The sequence below is a fragment of the Hemiscyllium ocellatum genome, chromosome 10 (genome assembly GCF_020745735.1).
Source record: "Hemiscyllium ocellatum isolate sHemOce1 chromosome 10, sHemOce1.pat.X.cur, whole genome shotgun sequence".
In the NCBI taxonomy this organism is placed as follows: domain Eukaryota; kingdom Metazoa; phylum Chordata; class Chondrichthyes; order Orectolobiformes; family Hemiscylliidae; genus Hemiscyllium; species Hemiscyllium ocellatum.
The window spans coordinates 4,855,821-4,879,877 of NC_083410.1; the positions used below are offsets into that span (position 1 = coordinate 4,855,821).

General features: G+C 43.5%; 1 protein-coding gene across 1 annotated transcript in view; it reads left to right on the forward strand.

Annotated features, from left to right (window-relative positions):
- Positions 1 to 376: 376 nt before the first annotated feature.
- The window catches only part of LOC132819316 (L-gulonolactone oxidase), a 43,026-nt gene continuing 19,345 nt past the window's right edge, over positions 377 to 24,057 (forward strand). The window contains exons 1-6 of the mRNA XM_060830770.1: positions 377 to 480; positions 6,432 to 6,533; positions 7,880 to 8,005; positions 8,766 to 8,860; positions 16,078 to 16,168; positions 17,680 to 17,865. Of these exons, the coding sequence (XP_060686753.1) occupies positions 478 to 480; positions 6,432 to 6,533; positions 7,880 to 8,005; positions 8,766 to 8,860; positions 16,078 to 16,168; positions 17,680 to 17,865 (603 nt within the window). The 5' untranslated portion in view covers positions 377 to 477. The remainder of the gene's footprint in view (positions 481 to 6,431; positions 6,534 to 7,879; positions 8,006 to 8,765; positions 8,861 to 16,077; positions 16,169 to 17,679; positions 17,866 to 24,057) is intronic.

Below are 24,057 nucleotides of genomic sequence, written 5' to 3' on the forward strand. Positions count from 1 at the left end.
CAAAGTCTTCCCTGGACTGAATGACATCTGATCATTTCCTGACATTATTTAAAGGATAATTCAAGCTGTATCTGGCACTTAGTTCCTGACTTGGGGATTGTAACATTAGGAACAGAGCAGGTCCATTGATAAGGGAACTGTCGGAGTATTAGTGGGAGATGGGACTTTGCTCCTGACCCACTGAGCTCTGCTCGGCCCCCGTTCGGTCTAATCACATGAGTTTCTCAGGGAGCCTCTACTTTGAGCTGTAAACCCGAGACTGGTTGAGGATCACTGGCCTATCAACAGGTTAATCATTGTCTTCCTTATCACCCACAGGGATCTCATTAACATTCCAATCATGGCTATCTCACTGGGCTGGGACACAGCTCCTCTCATTTGGGTGACAATCCTGCCGTTTGCCAGGTTCTGTGTCCCACTCGCTGTGAGTTTCCATTGCCATTCATTGCCGGCTTCCTGCTGCACTCTCCACTGACCATGGTAAGGATCTTCAGTCTTATATGCAGCTCAGAGACAGTGAGAGAATGTCTGAGTTACTGAGAGAGTGAGAAAAAGAATAGATAGGGAGATGCTATTGAGAGAGAGAGACAGAGACAGAAAGAGACAGAGAGAGGGAGAGAGAAAGAAAGAATTGACAGAGAGATGTTACTGAGAGGGAGAGAGAGTATAGACAGGGAGATGTTACTGAGAGGGAGAGAGAGAATAGACAGGGAAATGTTACTCAGAGAGAGAGAGAGAATAGACAGGGAAATGTTACTGAGAGGGAGAGAGAGTATAGACAGGGAGATGTTACACAGAGAGAGAGAGAATAGACAGGGAGATGTTACTGAGAGGGAGAGAGAGAATAGACAGGGAGATGTTACTGAGAGGGAGAGAGAGAACAGACAGGGAGATGTTACAGAGAGGGAGAGAGAGTATAGACAGGGAGATGTTACACAGAGAGAGAGAGAATAGACAGGGAGATGTTACTGAGAGGGAGAGAGAGAACAGACAGGGAGATGTTACAGAGAGGGAGAGAGAGAATAGACAGGGAGATGTTACTGAGAGAGAGAGAGAGAATAGACAGGGAGATGTTACTGAGAGGGAGAGAGAGAATAGACAGGGAGATGTTACAGAGAGGGAGAGAGAGATAGACAGGGAGATGTTACTGAGAGGGAGAGAGAGAATAGACAGGGAGATGTTACAGAGAGGGAGAGAGAGAATAGACAGGGAGATGTTACTGAGAGGGAGAGAGAGAATAGACAGGGAGATGTTACTGAGAGGGAGAGAGAGAATAGACAGGGAGATGTTACTGAGAGGGAGAGAGAGAATAGACAGGGAGATGTTACACAGAGAGAGAGAGAATAGACAGGGAAATGTTACTGAGAGGGAGAGAGAGAATAGACAGGGAAATGTTACTGAGAGGGAGAGAGAGAACAGACAGGGAGATGTTACTCAGAGAGAGAGAGAGAATAGACAGGGAATGTTACACACACACAGAGAATAGACAGGGAGATGTTACAGAGAGAGAGAGGGAATAGACAGGGAGATGTTACAGAGAGAGACAGAAAGAGTAGACAGGGAGATGTTACAGAGAGAGAGAGAGAGAATAAACAGGGAGTTTGTGGATGGGAACGGCAAGCAGTGCAGTCTAATTCAGGAATGGTCACTCAACCAGAAACGTTCACTCTGATTTCTCTCCCCAGCTACTGCTGAGCTTTTCCAGCAATTTCTGTTTTTGTTTCTGATTTCCAGCATCCGCAATTCTTTCGGTTCTTATCAGGGAGTTGGATCTTTCCGGAGTTCATTCTGTGGGGGAGAAGTTATGATCGTTCCCTTTTAGAAGGTGTTGGGTGTGTTTAATTGAGGCGTAAATCTGAAAAGTTGAAAAAGGGGCTGGAGGAGGCGATTCCAGCTGTCAGTGGGAACACGGTTGTCTCCAGTTCCACCCCAGCTTCCACCCCATCTCTGTTACCCCTTCATTCTCTCAATGGTCACCGTGGGGATCCTACTGACTATGGGAGGTTCACTGGGACACAGAATTCCAAAGATTCCTGAGAGAGAAGAATTTCTCCTCACCTCTGATCTAAACAACTGGCCTGATATCCTGGTCCCGAGCCTATTTTGGACCCTCCTGTCGAGCCCTTGAAGAATTTTATACATTTCAAAGCCATCACCTTTCGTTGTTCTAAACTCCAAATGAATACCAGTGTATCCTGTTCAACTCAGTCCGTGCTCACTGCAACATTAGAAAGAAAGCAGCTTGCCCTGTGTCCCCGTAATGATCCCTGGGAGAGATCTCTGTCAGATTTCACTCAGTCCCTTCCTGACAGTAACCGCATCAGCGTTGCTGAGATAATTGACAAACCTTCAAATGCCCTGAGGGTCCACTGTTGCCTGTCCAGTGTGACTCACTGAATTAGTTCTATACAAGGCTGATTGTGTAAACCTCAGGTTTCCATGACCTAGGATCAGAATGAAAAATGCCCCTTCCTCACAGTCTCTTCGGCTCCGGAGCGTCACAGACCCTTCTGCAGGATTGTTTGAAACAATTGGTTTAAAAGTAGAGACAGGAATGGATGAATCACTCTCTCAGTCATTTAGTCCAGACTATGATTGAGATATTATATCAGATCAATTAATCACTCATTGCTTGTGGTTTTAACAGTGATTAAATGATTAGAAAGAATTAATTTATAATCATTTGGAGAATGTCACCCTCAATCACAGGTTACATTGAAATATATTCACTTCTTGTCTTAAGTCTCCAATTTGTACAGAGGATGGCAGCATCACTATAATGGCTCAATAGTTTGTTTTGCTATATCTGTCCTGGAGGGCTTAAAGGGGACAATATAGAAGGGTTTTTACTCTGTTTCTAACCCCATGCTGTCCCTGTCCTGGGAGGACTTAATGGAGACAGTGTAGAGGAAGCTTTACTCTGTATCTAATCCTATTCTGTCCCTGTTGTGGATGTGTCTGTGAATTTTTCCCAAAGGTTAAAATCCTTCATGTTGTGAAGGACAATATTAAAAATTAACTTCCTAATCTCCTGTTTGAAAGATTCTACTGTCCTTCACATTATGTGCACAGTGTGGGTTTGAATGTTTAAACTGAACTCAGTTGCTTCCTCTCACATGTGTAGCAGCCTCTGGGCGCTGTCTTCCTTTTTCATTCTGGATGAAGAAATCTGAAGTTGCCTCAGTAAAATGAGCAGCTCTCTCAGTGGAAACCCTCCATTGTTTAATTACTCATCCCAAGCTTCATTTATTCCCGCAGTCTGATTTATAGAGTAAGTTACCTGCTCCTGGTCTGCTTCCTCCCACCGAGACTGTGAATTCTTTCAATCACAGCCACCTAACCTTCAGACTGATTCCTACAGAGGATTGAGGGACCGAGTGTGCTTCCTGGTTTTGCTCTGTGCTTAATTATGAAGAAGATTTCTGGCCCTCAGAATCTGTGGTTCAGTTTTTAATCAGGCCTGGTGTTTTCCAGAGGGTAGCTGTGGCTAAGTGAGCAAAATTCAAAAACAGATTCAAATCCCACCCTGAGCCAAACAATAACATTTTTTTTACTGAAAATGTGCTTTATTCATAAAATTTGTGGAAAGAGGAGTTACAAAATATTTTCAATTTGAATATTGCTGGATTTGCAATAAAACTCAACCTGTCCCCATGCAGCATATTCCATTCAATACAACTGTAATATTTACAAAATTTATTCCTTATCAAGTAAACAGTCAGAGGGTAAAACCTTCCAAGTTGGAACTTGCAGAAGGTGCAGTAAGGGTCTTTTCTACGTGTGAGGTGCCTCAGTACATTTGGAGTAGTCTTGATCACAATGTCCCTTCTTTAAAAAGTACACAGCCCAAGGGTTCTGCAGTTTCTAGCCCCTCACTGTGCCCCTTAATGATAGCGCTTATTGGCAGCACTTTACAATAGACAATAGACAATACGTGCAGGAGTAGGCCACTCAGCCCTTCGAGCCTGCACTGTCATTCAATATGATCATGACTGATCATTCCTAATCAGTATCCGCTCCCTGCCTTATCTCCATAACCCTTAATTCCACTGCCTTTGAGAGCTCTATCCAACTCTTTCTTAAATGAATCCAGAGACTGGGCCTCCACTGTCCTCTGGGGCAGAGCATTCCACACAGCCACCACTCTCTGGGTGGAGAATTTTCTCCTCATCTCTGTCCTAAATGGTCTACCCCGTATTTTTAAGCTGTGTCCTCTGGTTCGGCACTCACCCATCAGCGTAAACATGTTTCCTGCCTCCAGAATGTCCAATCCTTTAATAATCTTATATGTCTCAATCAGATCCCCTCTCAGTCTTCTAAACTCAAGGGTATACAAGCCCAGTCGCTTTGGTCTTTCAGTGTAAGGTAATCCCTCCATTCCAGGAATTGACCCTGTGAACCTACGCTGCACTCCGTCAATAGCCAGAATGTCTTTCCTCAAATTTGGAGACCAGAACTGCACACTGTACTCCAGGTGTGGTCTCACCAGGGCCCTGTACAGCTGCAGAAGAACCTCTTTGCTTCTATACTCAATTCCTCTTGTTATGAAGGCTAGCACATTATTAGCCTTCTTCACTACCTGCTGTACCTGCATGCTTACCTTCATTGACTGGTGTACAAGAACACCCAGATCTCTTTGTACTGCCCCTTTACCTAAATTGATTCCATTGAGGTAGTAATCTGCCTTCCTGTTCTTGCCACCAAAGTGGATAACCATACATTTATCCATATTAAACTGCATCTGCCATGCATCTGCCCACTCACCTAACTTGTCCAGGTCACCCTGTAATCTCCTAACATTCTCATCACATTTCACCCTGCCACCCAGCTTTGTGTCATCAGCAAATTTGCTAATGTTATTGCTGATACCATCTTCTATATCATTAACATATTTTGTAAAAAGCTGCAGTCCCAGCACGGATCCCTGCAGTACCCACTGCCTGCCTCCATTGCGGCTGCTCCCAGGTTGAGGATGCCTCGAGGTTCTTGACATGGAGGGTGTGCCAGTCTACAACACTGAAGCAAGGAGGGCTGGATGCTCAGGACAAATCTGAACAGAAACCACATCAAAGCTCTCCAGTCCTTCCTTACAAAGGCAAATCTCACTGCAGCTGACCAGTCTCCCACACAATGCTGAGGGGTCACTGCACTGCTAGAGCTGCTTATCTTTTATAGAAGATCCCTCTTTACATGTAATGATCTGACAGCAATCTTTTAAAAAGCATATTCCACATTAAAAAGCATCAAGAGCATATGTTTGATTGAAGCATATAAGATCCTGAGTGGAGAAAGTGAGGTCTGCAGATGCTGGAGATCAGAGCTGAAAATGTGTTGCTGAAAAAGCGCAGCAGGTCAGGCAGTATCCGGGGAACAGGAGATTCGACGTTTTGGACACAAGCCCTTCTTCAGGATTCCTGAAGAAGGGCTTATGCCCGAAACGTCGAATCTCCTGTTCCCTGGATGCTGCCTGACCTGCTGTGCTTTTTCAGCAAGATCCTGAGTGGACTTGATTGGGTGGATGTGTAAAGGATGTTCCTCTTGTGGGAAAATCTAGAATGCGGGGTCACTGTTTGATTTGACTAATTATTGTCACATGTATGTAAGTACAGTGAAAAGTTGTTTTGTTTGCAGTACAAGCAGACCATACAAAGATCATTGGGTGATAGAACAGAGTGAGGAGTTCAATGTTACAGATGCAGAGAAGAGCAAAAAAAGGTACAAGATCAATATTAGGTTTGAAATGTGAGGTTCATTCAGCAGTCCAATACCAGCGGGGAAGAAGCTGTTCTTGAATCTGTTGGTATGTGTGTTTAAGCTTTTGTGTTTTCTGCCTGATGACAGAGGTTGGTAGAGATTATAACTGCAGTGGGAGGGTCTTTGATGTTGACTGCCTTCCCGAGGCAGCGAGGAGTATAGATGGTGGCAACGGATGGAAAGGTGGTTTCTATAATCACTCTATTTTCTTACAGTCCTGGGCAGAGAAGATCCCTTACCAAGACATGATGCATCCAGATAGAAACCAAAACAACTGCAGATGTTGTAAATCAGTAAACAATCCCAGAAGTTGCTGGAAAGGCTCAGCAGGTCAGGCAGCATCTGTGAATAGAAATCAAGGTTAACGTTTCGAGTTTGGTGACCCTTCAGAATGCTGAGGAAGGGTCACCGGCCCTGAAACGTTACCCTTGATTTCTCTTCACAGATGCTGCCAGACCTGCTGAGCCTTTCCAGCAACTTCTGTAATTGTTTCTGATGCATCCAGAGATACTGCTACATCATAGAAAGCATTCTATGTTGGTGAAAGTCTGTAAAGTTGTTTAAAAATCATGGCACCCATTTAACTCCCACCTCCAACCACAACCCACGACCCCCCCCCCCCACCAATCCCCACCTTCCCAGCTCTCTGACTCTCCCTCTGTTTCTCATTCATTCAGATTCAAGGGACTGTGGGATATCACTTCCAAAACTGGGCCAACACCTACAGCTGCAAGCCAGAGTTCTACTTTGAACCAGCCTCCGTGGAGGAAGTCCGACAGGTGAGGAACAGAATCCACTCACACATTCAGCCCCCACTCCAGCCCATCGCCTGCTGACCTCCAGATACATCATGATGGGCCAGGGAGTTCTTTAACCTGCAGTCAGACCAAAAGCCAACCCACATTCTGCAAGGCTGCAGTGAGAGGATGCAGAACTGTCACTATTAGCTCATGGATACACAACTAAGAACAGTGAGTCATTAGAGATAGGGTTCTGAGTTTATTTAACACCTGTCACGTTCTCAGAATGTTTTAAAGTACTTCACAATCCAGGAGAACAGAAAATACTGAGTACAGTATACACACTGAGGAAATGAGAGGTGCAGGATTTTCACACTGGAACATAGCAAGATGCAGGAGATATGCACGGGAGAACAGAGATATAAAGGTTATCTCTGGGTTTGGTTTTGGGTTTTGGTTTTAATAATAAAACAAGGTTTGTTACACAAAAAGAACAAAAATAAAATAAACCAAATGAAGCTATCTTAAAAAAGAATTGGAACTTTCAAAACATCCAACAAAACAAAATCTTATCTATTTCCAAATTCATCACATTCTCATTAATCAAAATCCAGAGGAATTTTCACTGTTTGATCTATGGGTTTAATTTTCACTGCTGCTCAGTTCCTGTCATGAACTGTAACTCTTTTTTTTTACCTTGAATTGTTACAGAACCAACAGCTTAGACATTCTTAGTTTATTTAGTAATTTGCAGATGACTACGCAACCAATCCTGGATTGAAAGATACACAAACTACACACTTTCACTGAGGTAACTTATTCCCTTAACTGCTTTGAATAATCTCCTTTTTCTCAGAGATTATATTTGTGACTGACTCCAGTAATACTGTCTTCAAATTGTCCAAAAAGCTTTCAAATCTCTGAGTTTTTTGAAAAGCAATCTTTGAAGATTCTAAAACCAAAAGCAAGACAACGTATTTCAAAGTTTTCTCTCTCCTGTAATAAACTTACATGATATAACCAAACTTCCATGAACACCCCAGGAGTTGCATACTGGTTTCAAACCAAAGTTCCAGAAAAATTAACTTTTATACAAAAATAGATCAACACCCACATGCGAGTAAAAAGTGAGGTCTGCAGATGCTGGAGATCAGAGCTGAAAATGTGTTGCTGGTTAAGGCGCAGCAGGTCAGGCAGCATCCAAGGAACAGGAAATTCGACATTCCTGATGAAGGGCTTATGCCCGAAACACCAGCAACACATTTTCAGCAACACCCATATGCCACTAGTTTAAAATCCAATTGCTAAAAAACGGCAGTAAGTTTCTCAAATTGGCTGAAAGCAGATACTCTCAGATTTGTTATTAAATGTTCCTTATTCTGTAGGTTCTAGAGCTTGCCAAACAACGCAACAAGCGAGTGAAGATCGTGGGCTGTGGACATTCACCCTCTGACATTGCATGCACTGATGATTACCTCATCAGGCTCAACAAGCTTAACCGGCTTCTCCAGGTAACATTCACGCTACATGTTTGAAACAAAATCCATTGCTTTCCCCAGCTGGCTTGCCCTGGGTCACCCCAGGAGAGTTTCTCCCAGTGTCCATTCCGGTTAGAGAGCTCTGACGAATTCAATATGATTGAGGAGGAACTCTGTACTGGGAACTAACTCACACCTCAATGTTACACAGTCCAAATATGGAACCTCACTGTGCCAGCTAAAAGCATCAAACATGACCACTTTTGTCCATTTGACACTTGGAGATTTGTCCACTGCTCTATCCTTCCAGTGAGGAAACAGGCACTGGAGAAGGTGAAAATAGATTCAGTACAATAGATACAGACATCAAAAGTGAGTAGTTACAATGGAAAGAGATTAGAAAGCTACAAGATGTGTTAGAGATCTTTAGGGTTGTGGAAGAGTTCAATTAGATAGACATGGACAAGAGGTTACCACTTTATTTTACTTGCTATCCCTTGGAATGTGGGAATCACTGGCAAGACCAGGATTTACTGTCCATCCATAATTGCCCCTGCACTGAGGGAATTTCTTGGTCATGGAAAGGGTAGTGAAGAGTCAATCTTTCCGCCCCTTGCAGAACAAGCATCGTTTAATCTCTGCCTTAAAAAGATTGAAGGACCCCTGTTTACAAACCAAGTTCCAAAGACGCATGACCATCCGAGAAAAGAAATTTCACCCCCTCTTTGTCTTAAATATTTTAAAACAGTGACCTCTGGTTCTAGAATGTTCTTCCTATATTCTTCTTCCACAGGTGGATACAAAGAAAAAGCAGGTGACGGTCGAGGCAGGGATGGTGTTGGCTGATTTGAATGAAGAATTAGCCAAGCTGGGATTGGCTCTGTCGAAGTGAGTGACTGAACCAGGGAGTTGTTTCCCACACAGTGGATCGCCCTGCCACTAAACCTCCCCCCACCCCCCCCCGCCATCTCACAGCTGTACCTGCCGTCTCTGACTGGGAGGAGATTATAGCTGAGAGACTAAGAGCTTTGTGAAGGTAGAATTTAACTTGGGCATTTACTCTGAATCAGGCAAAAGGGAGGACTGCAGATGCTGGATATCAGAGTCAAGATCAGAGAGGTGTTTGGAAAGCACAGCAGGTCAGGCAGCATCAGAGGAGTAGGAAAATCAACGTTTCGGGCAGAAGCCCTTCATCAGGAATCACACCAGTCCCCGGCCATAGATAGGCCAGACACTGCCAGCCAAGGTGGCTGAATCCTGTCCTTGGAATTTATATCTGAGGAAAGATCAGATAAGCTGGGGCTGGGTTCCTCGGAGCAGCGAAGCTTGTGAAGGTAACTGTTAGTGGTTTGTAAGATTGAGAGACATGGAGAGGGTGGATAGAAGGCACTTTCTTTTAACCAGTAGTGGTGTCAGTAACCGGGGGTAGAGATTGTAAGTTAGAGGCGGAAGGCTAAGATAAGAATTGAATAGAAATGTTTTCACCCAGAGGGTGGTGGCAACTCATTATCTGAAAGAAAAGGTTGAGTTAGAAACTCTTGCAATAGTTTAGCAGTATTTATATATTCACTTGTCTCCAAGGCTATCGGACAGAGAGCTGGAAAATGGGATTTGTGCTGACAAATGTAGACACAATAGGCCAAATGGTTTCCTTCTGCATTTTTTTAAATTTCAAAATATAAGTTAATCAAAGATATCTTTGTGCATATATAGACATAGTCACAAATGCAGTTTAGTTCTGTTCAGTAGATTATCAGGGAAACCAACATTGGAGTTTGATAGTATGCCAGAAACCAAAGGCATCTCTTACTTGAATCAGACCATATTTTACATGCATTTGAGACACTGGGAAGGTGAACAGCCCCTCCATGTATTTTCAGCAGGAAGATCTCAGACAGTAGTCTTTCCCCACTGCCTCCCTCAGCACGTAATCCTGGACCTTGGGATGTGCCAGTCAGCAAATTCCGTAAAAATCGATAAATCAATACATCAATTCAAGCTTTTCAGTTCCAAGTCTCACTCGGTTCTGCAGCCTTCCCAAGGTCAATGTTTCCTTCCTGAGTGGGGGTGCCCAGAGTTCCCCTGGCTGGGTGAGTGGACAGAGATTTAGCCACAAATTTGTTGAATGTCAAAATTTCATCCGTCCATTCCAGCTCCCTTCACATAAAGGCCAACATCCCAGTGACGTGTTTGCCAACCTCCTTTTCACACCCTCTAGTATGTAATAAGTTTGGGTGATGTGGTGGGCTCAGTGGTTAGCGCTGCTATCTCTCACTTCAGGAACCTGGGTTCCATTCCATTTTCAGGCGACTGTGCAAACTCTCCACACACATTCTCCCTGTGACAGCGTGGATTTCCTCTGGGTGCTCTGGTTTCCTTCCACACTCCAAAAACATGCAGATTAGGTGGATTGGCCATGCTAAATTGCCTTGTAGTGTCCAGGGATGTGTAGGCTAGGTAGATTAGTCATGGGAAATACAGGGTTGCAGGTGTGAGGTGGGTCTGGGTGGGATGCTCTTCAGAGGGTTGGTTTAGACCTGATGGGCTAAACTGCCTGCTCCCACACTGTAAGGATCCTATAACTTGTATACACTTTGAGCTTGCTGCTAGCCCACAGCTTGTGGTCAGCAAGGACTTCAATTTGGTTCTCACTCAGACCCAAAGCAGAGGACCTTGCAGCTTATGCATTGTAGTCAAGGTGCTGAAGTCTGGCATGACTCTGTCTCAATTTTTGTCTTCAAACTCTGATCTGCAATCACTATTTTTTATAAATATTTGTGTGTGTAAATGTATATATATTATATATAGCTCAGTATGCCTTCATCAAAGTCATTGCTAACTCCACTGAGGATTGCTTGTTCATTTGCAAGTTGTAAGTTTAATAACTGGATCTGAGAGAGTGTTAAATTTGGACTCACATTTCTAACTATCAGAATGAATCATCCACATGGGGTGTGGGGGGAGGGGTAGGTGGGAGTGAACGTTTAGACCCCCATTCCAGAGGTGAGAGGTCTGTGTGCAAACAACTGTGTCATCTGGCTTCAACGTTACACATTACCCTGATTAGTAACATATAAAATGCTTGTAGATCTGTTATACTGAGATCTCGCTAACTGATTGATTGACTGACTACAACAGGACTGTATGGTTCAGTGAATTTGAGCAATGTGTGTCGTACACTGATCTGAATGATTAAAACCCAGTTTAACATGCCTCAATGACAGCCCCGGTGAAATATAGCAAATTAATTATCACAGCCAGCAACAAAATGCTTCCATCAGCAGCAAACAATGTATCACAGCATCAAATAATGGTTAATATTTTATCCTCAGCTTGCTGCATGAGCTGAACAACATCACGAGATATTTGACAACAAGCTTTGGCAAATTTCCTTTAGGCAAAACAAATCACCTTCCAACCGAGTGCTGCTTTTCTCAGGAGTTTGTGAAGGGGGTGGGAGTCTGTGATTTACTCTGAGGTTATGTTGGTAATATTTCAGTGGATCCCTGAGTATACATGCTGTGCTTTGTTGGTGTAAAACAGTGTGAAAATCTCAAACTTGGGAGATCTGTGTTTGCCATTCATTGTACACTGGGACTGTACTATCCCCATATTCTGTCAAAGCCCCGTGTTAACAGCCAGGGGTTGTATCTGATTGGTAGGTCTTTTTGATTATGTGAAGAAAGGGCAATAAGGCAGGGTCCTCCTGCAAAATCAGTTTAACCCAAATGTATTGCACTCTGTGCTACCTGCACTCCCAACAGCAATAGACAATCTGGCAGTGGGTGTCTTTAACAGGAGCCTGAGAGTTCAGACAGCATTCCCCACCTTAACGTGCAGAAATCTTGGATCAACATTCAATACTAGGGGAAACTGCCAACCAACCTGATTACCCCTGCCCATCACTTGCCCAAAGTCTCTGTGCCAAGCCAATCAATCCCACTGCCCATTGCCACCAGTCTCCTCCAGAACTCTCCTTCCACCCTCACCACTTGGAGCCTATCAGATGCTACCTCTGGTCTGTGTGCCGAACACCTACCCCATCCCCAAGGAAGGGGTAAACCAGGTTAATAGATCCTGCCGCAACAGGGTGGGAGCAGGAAACATAGCATGAACTTGGGTCCAATCACTCCCTCCCTCTCCTGGGCACTGGGGCATCACAACAAAAAATCCAGATGCCAACCTTCCAAGAGAGTCAAAGGTTATTCCCGGGGAGATGTGTGACCAATAGCCAGGTGGTGGATATGTGGGCGGGGTGTAGGGCTGGGGGGAAGTGGGTTCACTTTCATTTCAATCTCTTGTCCCTCAGAGTGAGGGAGGCTGGGAGACCGAGAGGGCTGACCGAGGGTGAAAGAGGTGTTAAAGCTTCCATTCCCATGAGTATTTTATGTGTGACAGTTTCATTGCTGTCAGAGAAGTCTCACAGTTTGAACTCTCTCCCCGCCGAAGGTGAGACTCGCAGCCATCCCCGCCCCACCAAGATGACAGGGTCAAACAGACACTGACAGCCTCATTTCCCATCATGAACAGAATCAACCCTGAGCATCAATGGGAGGGAGGTGTACTCTCCTGCCTGGTTACAGAGTGAGGGATTCATAGAACACAGATGGTCACTGTCTAAGGGTACAGGGTGTGCCATTTGGACTGAGATGAGGAGAAATGTCTTCACCCAGAGAGGGGGGAGCCTGTGGAACTCTCCGCTGCAGGAAAGTGATTGAGGCTGAAACACTGAGAGTTTTCAGGAAGGAGTTAGTTAGTGACCCTGGGACTGAAGGGATCAGAAAGTGTAGGGAGAAAGCAGGAACAGGGTCTGAGTTGGATGATCAGCCATGATCATATTGAATGGCGTAGCAGACACAAAGGGCTGAACGGCCTCCTGCTGCTATTTCCTGCAATAGCTGGGCCTGAGAGTAAGCTGAGGGAGGTCAGTTAGGTTCTCGTTTGATGACAGTGTCCAAATGCGCACACATGACTTTATCCTGTAATGCCTCCCACAGTAGAACAGCCAAATGCATTTCTCCTAAGTAAAGATATTGCAGTAAGATACTGAGCAGAACCCCTGCCTTTATCTTGTGGAATAATTTCTGGAGGGTGAGGGCAGGAGAACAGGGCATGTGAGAGATGAAGAAGGAAGTAAGGGATGTCAGTGTCTGTTAGCGAAGGTGCAAGGGTCTCAATGATAGCTTGCTCAGTTAGCTCACTAACTGCAGTGCCTGTGCTCAATCCATTTAAATGCCCAGCTAATAAAACAACACAAAGGGCTTCAACATCATCTGATCCGAGAAGTAATAGGTTTCGATTGCTGCGTACTAATAGATTCAGAATAATCTCTGGGCCCTGATTAATCTTGGTAACTGCGTGATACATCATGTTTCCAGATAAATGCTGAGAGGATTACACCAACAGTAACTCAGCGAATTGAGCAGCAGTGCGGTTGGAGGGAGGTGGCTGGGAGTTTGTATGATTTGACAATGCTTCATTCTGAGTAAAGAAATAATATGTGATCCTCTGGATGATCTGACTTTTCACTAGATTTCGGAGCTGTTTAAAAATTCCACATTCTAGAAATCCTGACCTCATTCTGGGACTTCTCATTTTCTGCAGTGTGTCTTCAAGATGCAGATGTGTTCATGTCAGACACCCTCACCTAGAACCCCCAACCTGACTGTGTCCATTGCAGAGATCGGCAGAGGCCTATTCCCTTGTAATCATGCTGCGTCAGGCCAGGCTTTTAAGGAGTTAAGGATCATGGAACCTCAGAAATGTCATTTACTTTAGTCTGCAAACCTCAGAAATATCATTTACTTTGGTCTGCATGAGACAATCTTTTGAAGGATATTTTCAAGAGGTCCTTCCCATGTCCCCAAATCCCCATACCAGATTGTGCCCTTCACACACCCTCATGCACCTAATATTTCATGTTTGCTTATATTCTTTCCATGCCCATTTGTCTGTTATATACTGTATCATACAATCAACATCATACTCTTAAAAACATATGCAAACAAAAACTGAATGTGCAGTTATTCATTTTTAAAAAAATTCTTTTTACAGCAGCCTAATAAAAGTAGCAATCGTTCCAGATGTCTACAACTATCAATAGCTGAAATTGCAAGCACCTGAAACATCTAAATAAATTGTACAAATGAACATTGTGAAACTAGTAGCAGACAGTTCAAGCTGTCAATCCAGCAAGGGTCAGGTGTTTCCACACAGTAATGGACCCCTGAGCTCTCAACAATGAAACATTCTAGTTTTATTAAAATGGACTTTTAAACAGACCATTGCCATACTGTCTGAAAGTTTTCCCAGGTTGGTCAGTCTGATTGCTGAATTGAACTTGCCCAGCCCCCACCCCCGCCAGGGTTTCCTGCAGCTCCTCCCAAGGTGGCCAGGCCGAGCCAGGTATCTTCCTGCTTCCTACCAGGTGCCTTGAGAATGAAAACACTGGCTCGTGTGCATTGTACTCTTCCATGGAATGTGAGCATCTCTCAAAGCCAGCGTTTTCCTTTTGCTTATTCCTAAAGAACATCGACAAATCCACTGAACCTTTACTACAACTGATGATGAATTTCATGAATTACATTGAGCTGATGCGGTTGGATTTGAACCCATTAAGCTGAGTCTTTGGAATACAAGTCCACTAGCATTACTATGACACCCCTGTCTCTCCTAGTGGGGCAGTTGGTGTGTACGGTGAGTGTCTGAGAATGTACTACTTAAACAGAAGAGACTTAATCAAAGTTTACAAACTATTGAGAAGCTTGGGCAGGGTGGATTGGGGAGACCTGTTTTCCCCCAGTGTACAGGCCAGTTCGTAGGGGTACAGGTGATTGGTGGAGGGATTAAAGGGGACATGAGGAAAACTCTTTCTCACTCACTAGGCAGTGGTACGTAAAACTCATTGTCCAGTTTTGGATGTCCAAGTGGAAATTCACCTTTTGTCTGAAAGGAGATTGGATCTGTACCAGAAATGGTATAACCTGCAAAGGTACAGAGCAGAGACTATACAGAGAATGTACAGGACGACTGAAGTCGGTTTCCACCGTTTCAGTTACATAGAACATTCCAGAACCAGGGACTGGGGCTGCTGGGGAGGTAAATTTTCCATTCTGATGAATGAGTTCACTACTATCCGAGGTTTCAGGTTTCCGTGGCAGTTCTGGGAATGTATCCCCCGCAGGTATGAGGGGTATTGTTCATTTATTCAGCTGGCCAGACATGATGGGCTGAATGGGCTCTTTCTCTACTATAATGTTTCTATAGTTTTATGGGAAGTGTGAGTGTAAGTGCATTTGTGTGAGTTTGAGTGAATGTATGTGTGTGTGTGATTGCATGTAAGTGAGTGTACACGTATGCATGTGTGTAGTGTGTGCACACACATGCCTCCAGCACTGTAAACTGACCCAGACAAAACTGTTCAAGAGGAGTTAGAATAAGACCATTAACCCACTGAAGCTGCACAGTCTGATCATTGCTGATCAACTCTATTGACCTATCTTTGTGGGAATCGCTGAATATTTTTACCTAATAAGTAAATCCATTGCTCTCAGTTGGAAATCTCCAGAATTTACAATGTCTTTGTAAGAGAGTTCTTGGTTTTCATTTTGTGCTGGGTGATGAAGGGTTTCCTAATTTTCAATCCTGGACTGCCTCTGATTGCAAGATGGATTCCCCCTTGTTCTTGATTTTTCCCAGCAGAGGAAACAATTGTAACATTTTAAATAAAAGTACAGTACTGCGGATGCTGAAATTTAAAAACAGAAATTGCTGGAGAAAATCAGCAGGTCTGACGGCATCTGTGGAAAGAGAGAGAAAGAAAAACAGTTAACCTTTAGAGCTTCAAAGAAGAGTTATATCACATTCGAAACGTTAACTGCGTTTCTCTCTCAGCAGACACTGCCGGAGTTGCTGAGTATCTGCAGCATTTCCTGATTTTATTTTCCTATATTAATCCTCTTTGAATCCTTCCTAACCCGAGGCCTATTGCAAGATCAAAGCGACACAAGGCTCAGCTCTGACCTGCAGTGACCTCTTGCTATAATTAGATCTAATGTTATCTAATCAGATTGTGGTCACAGTAATGATGTGTCTTGCTCTTACAGTATCGGTGCTGTGTCTGATGTAACTGTTGGTGGCGTGATTGGAACTGGCACCCACAATACTGGCATTCAGCATGGCATTCTGGCTACACAGGTACCAGTTTCTTTCAAACAATCAGATTGCTTTTTAACATGAAGTTTGTTGTTAAATTGTAACAATCAGACCAGGGTGTGCCTCATGTGGCTGTCAGTTCAGACAGAAAGCAATTTACTCTCAGTTCTGTCTGCTTTAGAATTGACTCAAATAAATTTAGAAAAACCCACAAACAGTAAGTCTGTGTGGAGAGAAACAGTTAATCTTTCAGCTCAAAGAGCTTTCATCAGAACCGGTTTGTGGAACTGGTTCCATACAGTATTGATTCATTCAATGAAATTCAGATTGCCTCCAGCAGCCCGGTGTAATTGAAGACTCAGCATGTGGTGAGGGTAGTTTTTCTCATTCATTCAGGGATGTGGGTGTCACCAACTGCGTCAGCATTTATTGCCCATCCTGAATTGCTAACAGTGAGCCGCAGTGCTGTGGGTGTGGAGTCACCTGTAGGCCAGACAAGGTAAAATGGTAAATTTCCTTCTCTAAAGGGGATTAGTCAAGTCAATTGGATTTTACATCAATAGACAATGGGTACCTCCTCGTCACTAGACTATTTTAAATATATTTTATTGAAATTGAATATAAATTTCACCAAATGCCACGGTGGGGTTCAAACCCATGTTCCCAGAACATTAGCCTGGCATTCTACATTACTGATCCAGTTACAATATCCCAACACAACCATCTTCCTTAATTTGGGAGAAACATGATTCCGGATACTCTCAATGACTGGGATTTTCCTCACCTCATTAATGTATCTTTTGTTTATTTGTTCAAGGGATATGGGCCTCTCTGGGTAAGGTCAGCCATTATTGCCCATCCCTAATTGCCCTTAAGATTATGTTGGGCCGAGCTCTTGATATCTGAACAAGCAGACAGACCTTTTCAGAGGGCAGTTAAGAGTTAAATACATTGATGTGGGTCTGGACTCACATCTAGACCAGGCCAGGTAAGAACAGATTTCCTTCCCTGAAGGTCTCAGTGATCCAGAGAGCTGTTTTTAATTTGACAATGTGGTATTTACATGCTCAAATTACTAAGATGAGTATTTTTATAAACAAATTTACAGATATATTGAATGAACTGAATCTCCACGGGCTGATGTAGCAGGATTTGAACTGCTGTCTCCAGATTTTAGTCCAGTAAGACAACCATGATGCAATGCTTAAGATCAATCGCTATGATTGGGTAATAACTCTGGTTTAATTGCATCATGTGTTAAACAGAATAGTTCATGGTGAATTCGAAAGGAGTTGACTTTCTACCACTGAACAACTCTGACACTGTAATTCTGACTCAAGAGCACATGCTCATTGATGCAGAGATCCTCTTGGTGCTCCTGTCCTTGAACACCAGGATGTCAGCAATGCTTAGCTTCATAACACAAGTCCCACTTGTTCAGGTATTTTCACCTCAATCTTTAAACTCTTCCAATTTTTGTATCAATTGTAACACCTTCACAACTTTGTAACCAACAGCTAAAGAGCTTGCTAACTTAGCTCTGCTTCTTTCAGGTCGTGGCAATAACGTTGTTGACAGCAGCAGGGGATACGCTCGAATGTTCTGACACCGTAAACCATGAGATATTCCAGGCAGTCCGTCTGCATCTCGGTGCCCTGGGAGTGGTGTTAAATGTTACCATCCAATGTGTGCCAGCCTTTAAAATTCATCTCCAACAATTCCCAAAAACCCTCACAGAGGTACATTAGTTTTCAGTATCATTGGGAGGGAGTTGTGAGTGTATGTAGGTGATTAGGCTTGTGTTGTTTGGTAATATTAATGTCAAACTCCCAACATTGGGACTCACAAAGTCATGGAACTGCTGCAGCATGGAAGTGAGCATTCGGTCCGTTGTGTCTGCACTGGATTTCCAAATGATTAATTCCTGTTGTGTACTTTGCTGCCTTCTCTTGGGTAACCCTGCTCATTGTTCTTTTTCAAATAACCTATAATTCCCTTTATAATGCCACAATTGAACCTGCTTCAGGCACTGCGTTTCAGATGGAACCGCTTGCTGCTTGATAATCTTTTGTCACATCTCACTTTTTTGCTTCTTTTACTAATTCTTTTAAATCTATGCCCAATATCCCGAATCCTTTCACAAGTGGGAACTTTTTTCCTTCACTCATGGGATGTGAATATCACTAGCTGGGCTGACATTTGTTGCTAGTCCCTACTTTTACTGGAAAAGATGGTGGTGAGCTGCATTTTTGAACCGCTGCAGTCTATTTTCTGCCTACTTACTTGGTTCTTGTACACATTTAACAAATTCCTCTCCATCTAAACCCTTAACACAATAGCAGTCCCAGTCTGTGTTTGGAAAGTTAAAATCCCCTACCATAACCACCCTATAACTGAGATCTCCTTACAAATTTGTTTCTCAATTTCCCTCTGACTATTAGGGGGTCTATAATACAATCCCAATACGGTGATCATCCCTTTCTTAGTTCTCAGTTCCACCTAAATAACTTCCCTAGATGTATTTCTGGGAATATCCTCCCTCAGCACAGCTGTAATGCTATCCCTTATCAAAAATGCCACTCCCCCTCCTCTCTTGCCTCCCTTCTATCCTTCCTGTAGCATTTGTATCCTGGAACATTAGGCTGTCAGTCCTGTCCATCCTTGAGCCACGTTTCTGTAATTGCTATGCTATCCCAGTCCCACGTTCCTAACCATGCCCTGAGTTCATCTGCCTTCCCTGTTAGGCCTCTTGTATTGAAATAAATGCAGTTTAATTTATCAGTCCTACCTTCTTCTCTGCTCTGTCCTTGCCTGCCCTGACTGTTTGACTCGCCTTTGTTCTCAACTGTACCAATCTCAGATTGAAATCTTTCCTCACTCTCTCTCCCTGGATCCCACCCCAACCACCTTACAAGTTTAAACCCTCCTGACAGCTCTAGCAAATCTCACTGCCAGTATATTAGTCCCCTTTCAATTGAGATGCAATCCGTCCTTGTACAGGTAATTTCTACCCCAAAACAGCTTCCAATGATCCAAACATTTAAATCCTTCTCCCGTACACCAGCTCCTCAACCATGCATTCGTCTGCTCTATCCTCCTATTCCTGCCCTCACTAGCTCATAGCACCAGGAGTAATCCAGATAAATTCCTGCCTAACTCTCTGTAAGCTCCCTTCAGAATCTCAACCTTTTCCCTTCCTGTGTCATTGGTTCCAATACAATGACCTCCTGCTGGTCCGTCTCCCCCTTGAGAATATTCTGTATCCTCTCTGAGACATCCTTGATTCTGGCACCAGGGAATCAACACACCATTCTGATTTTTAGCTGCTGGCCACAGAAACATTTGTCTTTACCTTGGGCTACAGAGTTCTCTAACACAATCAATCACTTGGAACCTGACATATCTCTCATTACACTCGAGCCAAACTCAATAGCAGAAGCTTGTCTGTTTGTGCTACATACCCCTGAGTGTCCATCACCCCCTACAATTTCCAAAACAGCATACTTGTTTGAAACTTGGACTATGATCTGGCATTGTGTGACTTCTGACCAAGTCTGTTGTATGACACTATATCGTATGCTTTCTGGAAGTTGATGTTTACCACATTAACAGAGTTGTACTGACCAATCCTCTTAGTTATCTCATCAAAAAATTCCAGTAATTTCAACAAACATGACTTTTCTTCCTTAAGAAATCCCTATTGACTCTCCTTAATTAATTCACATTTACCAGGTGACTATTAATTTTGTCCTGAATTATTATTTCTAGAGTTTTCTCCACTTAAGCTGACTAGCCTGTAGTTGCTGGCTTGTCTTTACTCCTCTCTTGAATGAGGGTATAATGTTTACAATTCTCCAGTTCTCTGACAACACTCACGAAGTTAAGGAAGACGGAAGGTTATTGTGAGTGTCTCTGTGATTTCTACTCAGTCAATATCTTTTGACACATCCCATCTGGTCCCAGTGCCTTATCAGCTTTCAGGAGAGCCTATCTGATACCTCCTTCTGATTAATTTTTACCCCTTCGGTGACTGAGTTTCCTTCTCATCACCATGACCCAGGTAACATCATAAGTATGGACAGATGCAAGATTATGTCCTTCAGATGAGGATGGCGGTTTCTTTCCCTGGTCTGGACTACATGTGACTCCAGACCCACAGCAATGTGGTTGACTCTTAACTGCCTGTAAGGCTGAATGAAATAGGAGTTGATGGGAAGGGTGAGGGCAGTAACAAATTAAATTGAATGCACGAAGCATTAGAAATAAGATGGATGAGCTTGAGGCTCTTTTGGAAATTGGCAGATAGGATATTGTGGGGATAACTGAGACATGGTTTCAAGTGGACAGGGCCTGGGAAATGAATATTCAAGGCTACACATGCTATCGTAAGGACAGACTGATGGGCAGAGGGGGTGGGGTGGCCCTGTTGGTAAGGGATGATATTCATGGGGACCTAGAATCAGGGGATGTAGAGTCAGTATGGATAGAGCTGAGAAATTCTAAGGGTAAAAAGACCCTCTTGGGAGTTATCTACAGGCCCCCAAACAGTAGTCTGGATGTCAGATGTAAGTTGAATCAAGAGCTGAAATTGGCCTGTTGCAAAGATGTTACTACAGTTGTTATGGGGGATTTCAACATGCAGGTAGACTGGGAGAATCAGGATGGTATTGGACCTCAAGAAAGAGACTTTGTGGAGTGCCTCCGAGATGGATTCTTAGAACAGCTGGTGCTGGAGCCTACCAGGGAGAAGGCAATTCTGGATCTGGTATTGTGCAATGAACCAGAATTGATCAGGGACCTCGAAGTGAAGGAGCCATTAGGAAGTAGTGACCATAATACAATAAGCTTCAATCTACAAATTGAGAGGGAGAGGGTACAATCGGAAGTGACAATATTTCAGTTGAATAAAGGGAACTGTAGAGCTATGAGGGAGGAGCTGGCCAAAGTTCAATGGTGCAATACCTTAGCAGGGATGACAGTGGAGGAACAATAGCAGACATTTCTGTGTATAATGCAGAAGTTGCAGGATCAGTTCATTCCAAAAAGGAAGAAAGATCCCAGGAGGAGGCATGGGTGGCCATGGCTGACGAGGGAAGCTAAGAAACATATAAAGTTAAAAGAGAAAAAGTATAACATAGCAAAGATAAGTGAGAAAACGGAGGACTGGGAAGTTTTTAAAGTACAACAGAGGATTATTAAGAAGGAAATACGCAGAGAAAAAAATGAGGTATGAAGGTAAACTGGCCAAAAATATAAAGGAGGATAGTAAAAGCTTTTTTAGGTATATGAAAGGCAAAAAAATGGGTAAGACTAAAATTGGGCCCTTGAAGACAGAAAAAGGGGAATATATACGGGGAACAAAGAAATGGCAGAAGAATTGAATTTGTACTTCAGATCTGTGCTCACTGGGGAAGACACAAACAATCTCCCTGAGGTAACAGTGGCTGAAGGACCTGAACTTAAGGGAATTTATATTTGCCAGGAATTGGTGTTGGAGAGACTGTTGGGTCTGAAGGTTGATAAGTCTCCGGGGCCTGATGGTCTACATCCCAGGGTACTGAAGGAGGTGGCTCGAGAAATCATGAATGCGTTGGTGATTATTTCCAGAGTTCGATAGATTCGGGATCAGTTCCTGCGGATTGGAGGGTGGCTAATGTTGTACCACTTTTTTAAAAATGTGGGAGAGAGAAAGCAGGAAATTATAGACCAATTAGTCTGATCTCAGTGGTGGGAAAGATGCTGGAGTCTATTATAAAGGATGAAATTATGACACATCTGGGTAGTAGTAACAGGATAGGTCAGAGTCAGCATGGATTTATGAAGGGGAAATCGTGCTTGACTAATCTTCTGGAATGTTTTGAGGATGTAACTCTGAAGATAGATGAGGGAGATCCAGTAGATGTAATGTACCTGGACTTTCAGAAAGCTTTTGATAAAGTCCCACATAGGAGGTTAGTGAGCAAAATTAGGGCACATGGTATTGGGGCAAAGCACTAACTTGGATTGAAAATTGGTTGGCTGAGAGGAAACAAAGAGTAGTGATAAACGGCTCCATTTCGGAATGGCAGGCAGTGACCAGTGGGGTACCACAGGGATCAGTGCTGGGACAGCAGTTTTTTACAATATACATTAATGATAGAGAAGATGGTATTAATAGTAACATTAGCAAATTTGCTGATGATACTAAGCTGGGTGGCAGGATGAAATGTGAGGAGGATGTTAGGAGATTATGGAGTGACCTGGACAGGTTAGGTGAGTGGTCAGATGCATGGCAGATGCAGTTTAATGTGGATAAATGTATGGTTATCTACTTTGGTGGCAAGAACAGGAAGGCAAATTACTACCTAAATGGAATCAATTTAGGTAAAGGGGCAGTACAAAGAGATCGGAGTGTTCTTGTACACCAGTCAATGAAGGTAAGCATGCAGGTACAGCAGGTAGTGAAGAAGGCTGATAGCATGCTGGCCTTTATAACAAGAGGGATTGAGTATAGAAGCAAAGAGGTTCTTCTGCAGCTGTACAGGATCCTGGTGAGACCCCCACACCTGGAGTATTGTATGCAGTTCTGGTCTCCAAATTTGAGAAAAGATATTCTGACTATTGAGGGAGTGCAGCGTAGGTTCACGAGGTCAATTCCTGGAATGGTGGGACTACCTTACGCTGGAAGACTGGAGCGACAAGGCTTGTATACCCTTGAGTTTAAAACACTGATTGAGACATATAAGATTATTAAAGGATTGCACACTCTGGAGGCAGGAAACATGTTGCCGCTGATGGGTGAGTGTCGAACCAGAGGACACAGCTTAAAAATACAAAGTAGACCATTTAGGACAGAGATGAGGAGAAACTTCTTCACCCAGAGAGTGGTGGCTGTGTGGAATGCTCTGCCCCAGAGGGCAGTGGAGGCCCAGTCTCTGGATTCATTTAAGAAAGAGTTGGATAGAGCTCTCAACGATAGTGGAATCAAGGGTTATGGAGATAAGGCAGGAACAGGATACTGATTAAGGGTGATCAGCCATGATCATATTGAATGGCAGTGCAGGCTCGAAAGGCAGAATGGCCTACTCTTGCACCTATTCTCTATTGGCTATTGTAATTTGGGATAGGCCTGGTCAGCAACACTCTCATTCCATGAATGAATAAAGGAAAAAAAGATGTAATACCTCAATTGTGCCCTCTGCCTCCATGTGGTAATCTCATTTTTAGTCCTTAATCAGCCCCACTCACCTTACAATGCCCTTTTACTTATTGTCTACAGACGGCTTTGGAATTTCTTTTCATATGAGCTGCTAGTCTTTTTCCATTCTTCCTCTGCTTCTCTTATTTGCTCACTCATCACTTCTCTGCACTTTTTTATATACAGCTTGGTTCTTAATTATATTCTACACATGACATTGTGAAACACTTTTTCTTCTTTATCCCATCTACTTCTTTTCTCATCTGGGGAGTTAGCATCATAGAATATAGAGATGTACAGCATGGAAACAGACCCTTCAGTCCAACCCGTCCATGCCGACCAGATATTCTAACCCAATCTGGTCCCACCTGCCAGCATCCGGCCCATATCCCTCCAAACCCTTCCTATTCATAGACCCATCCAAATGCCTCTTAAATGTTGCAATTGTACCAGCCTCCATCACATCCTCTGACAGCTCATTCCACACACGTACCACCCTCTGCGTGAAACATTTGCCTCTTAGGTCTCTTATATATCTTTCCCCTCTCACCTTAAACCTATGCCCTCTAGTTCTGGACTCCCTGACCCTAGTGAAAAGACTTTGTCTATTTATCCTATCCATGCCCCTCATAATTTTGTAAACTTCCACCACTTAAATGTTGCAATTGTACCAGCCTCCACCACTTCCTCTGGCAGCTCATTCCATACACGTACCACACTTTGCGTGAAAAAGTTGCCCCTTAGGTCTCTTTTA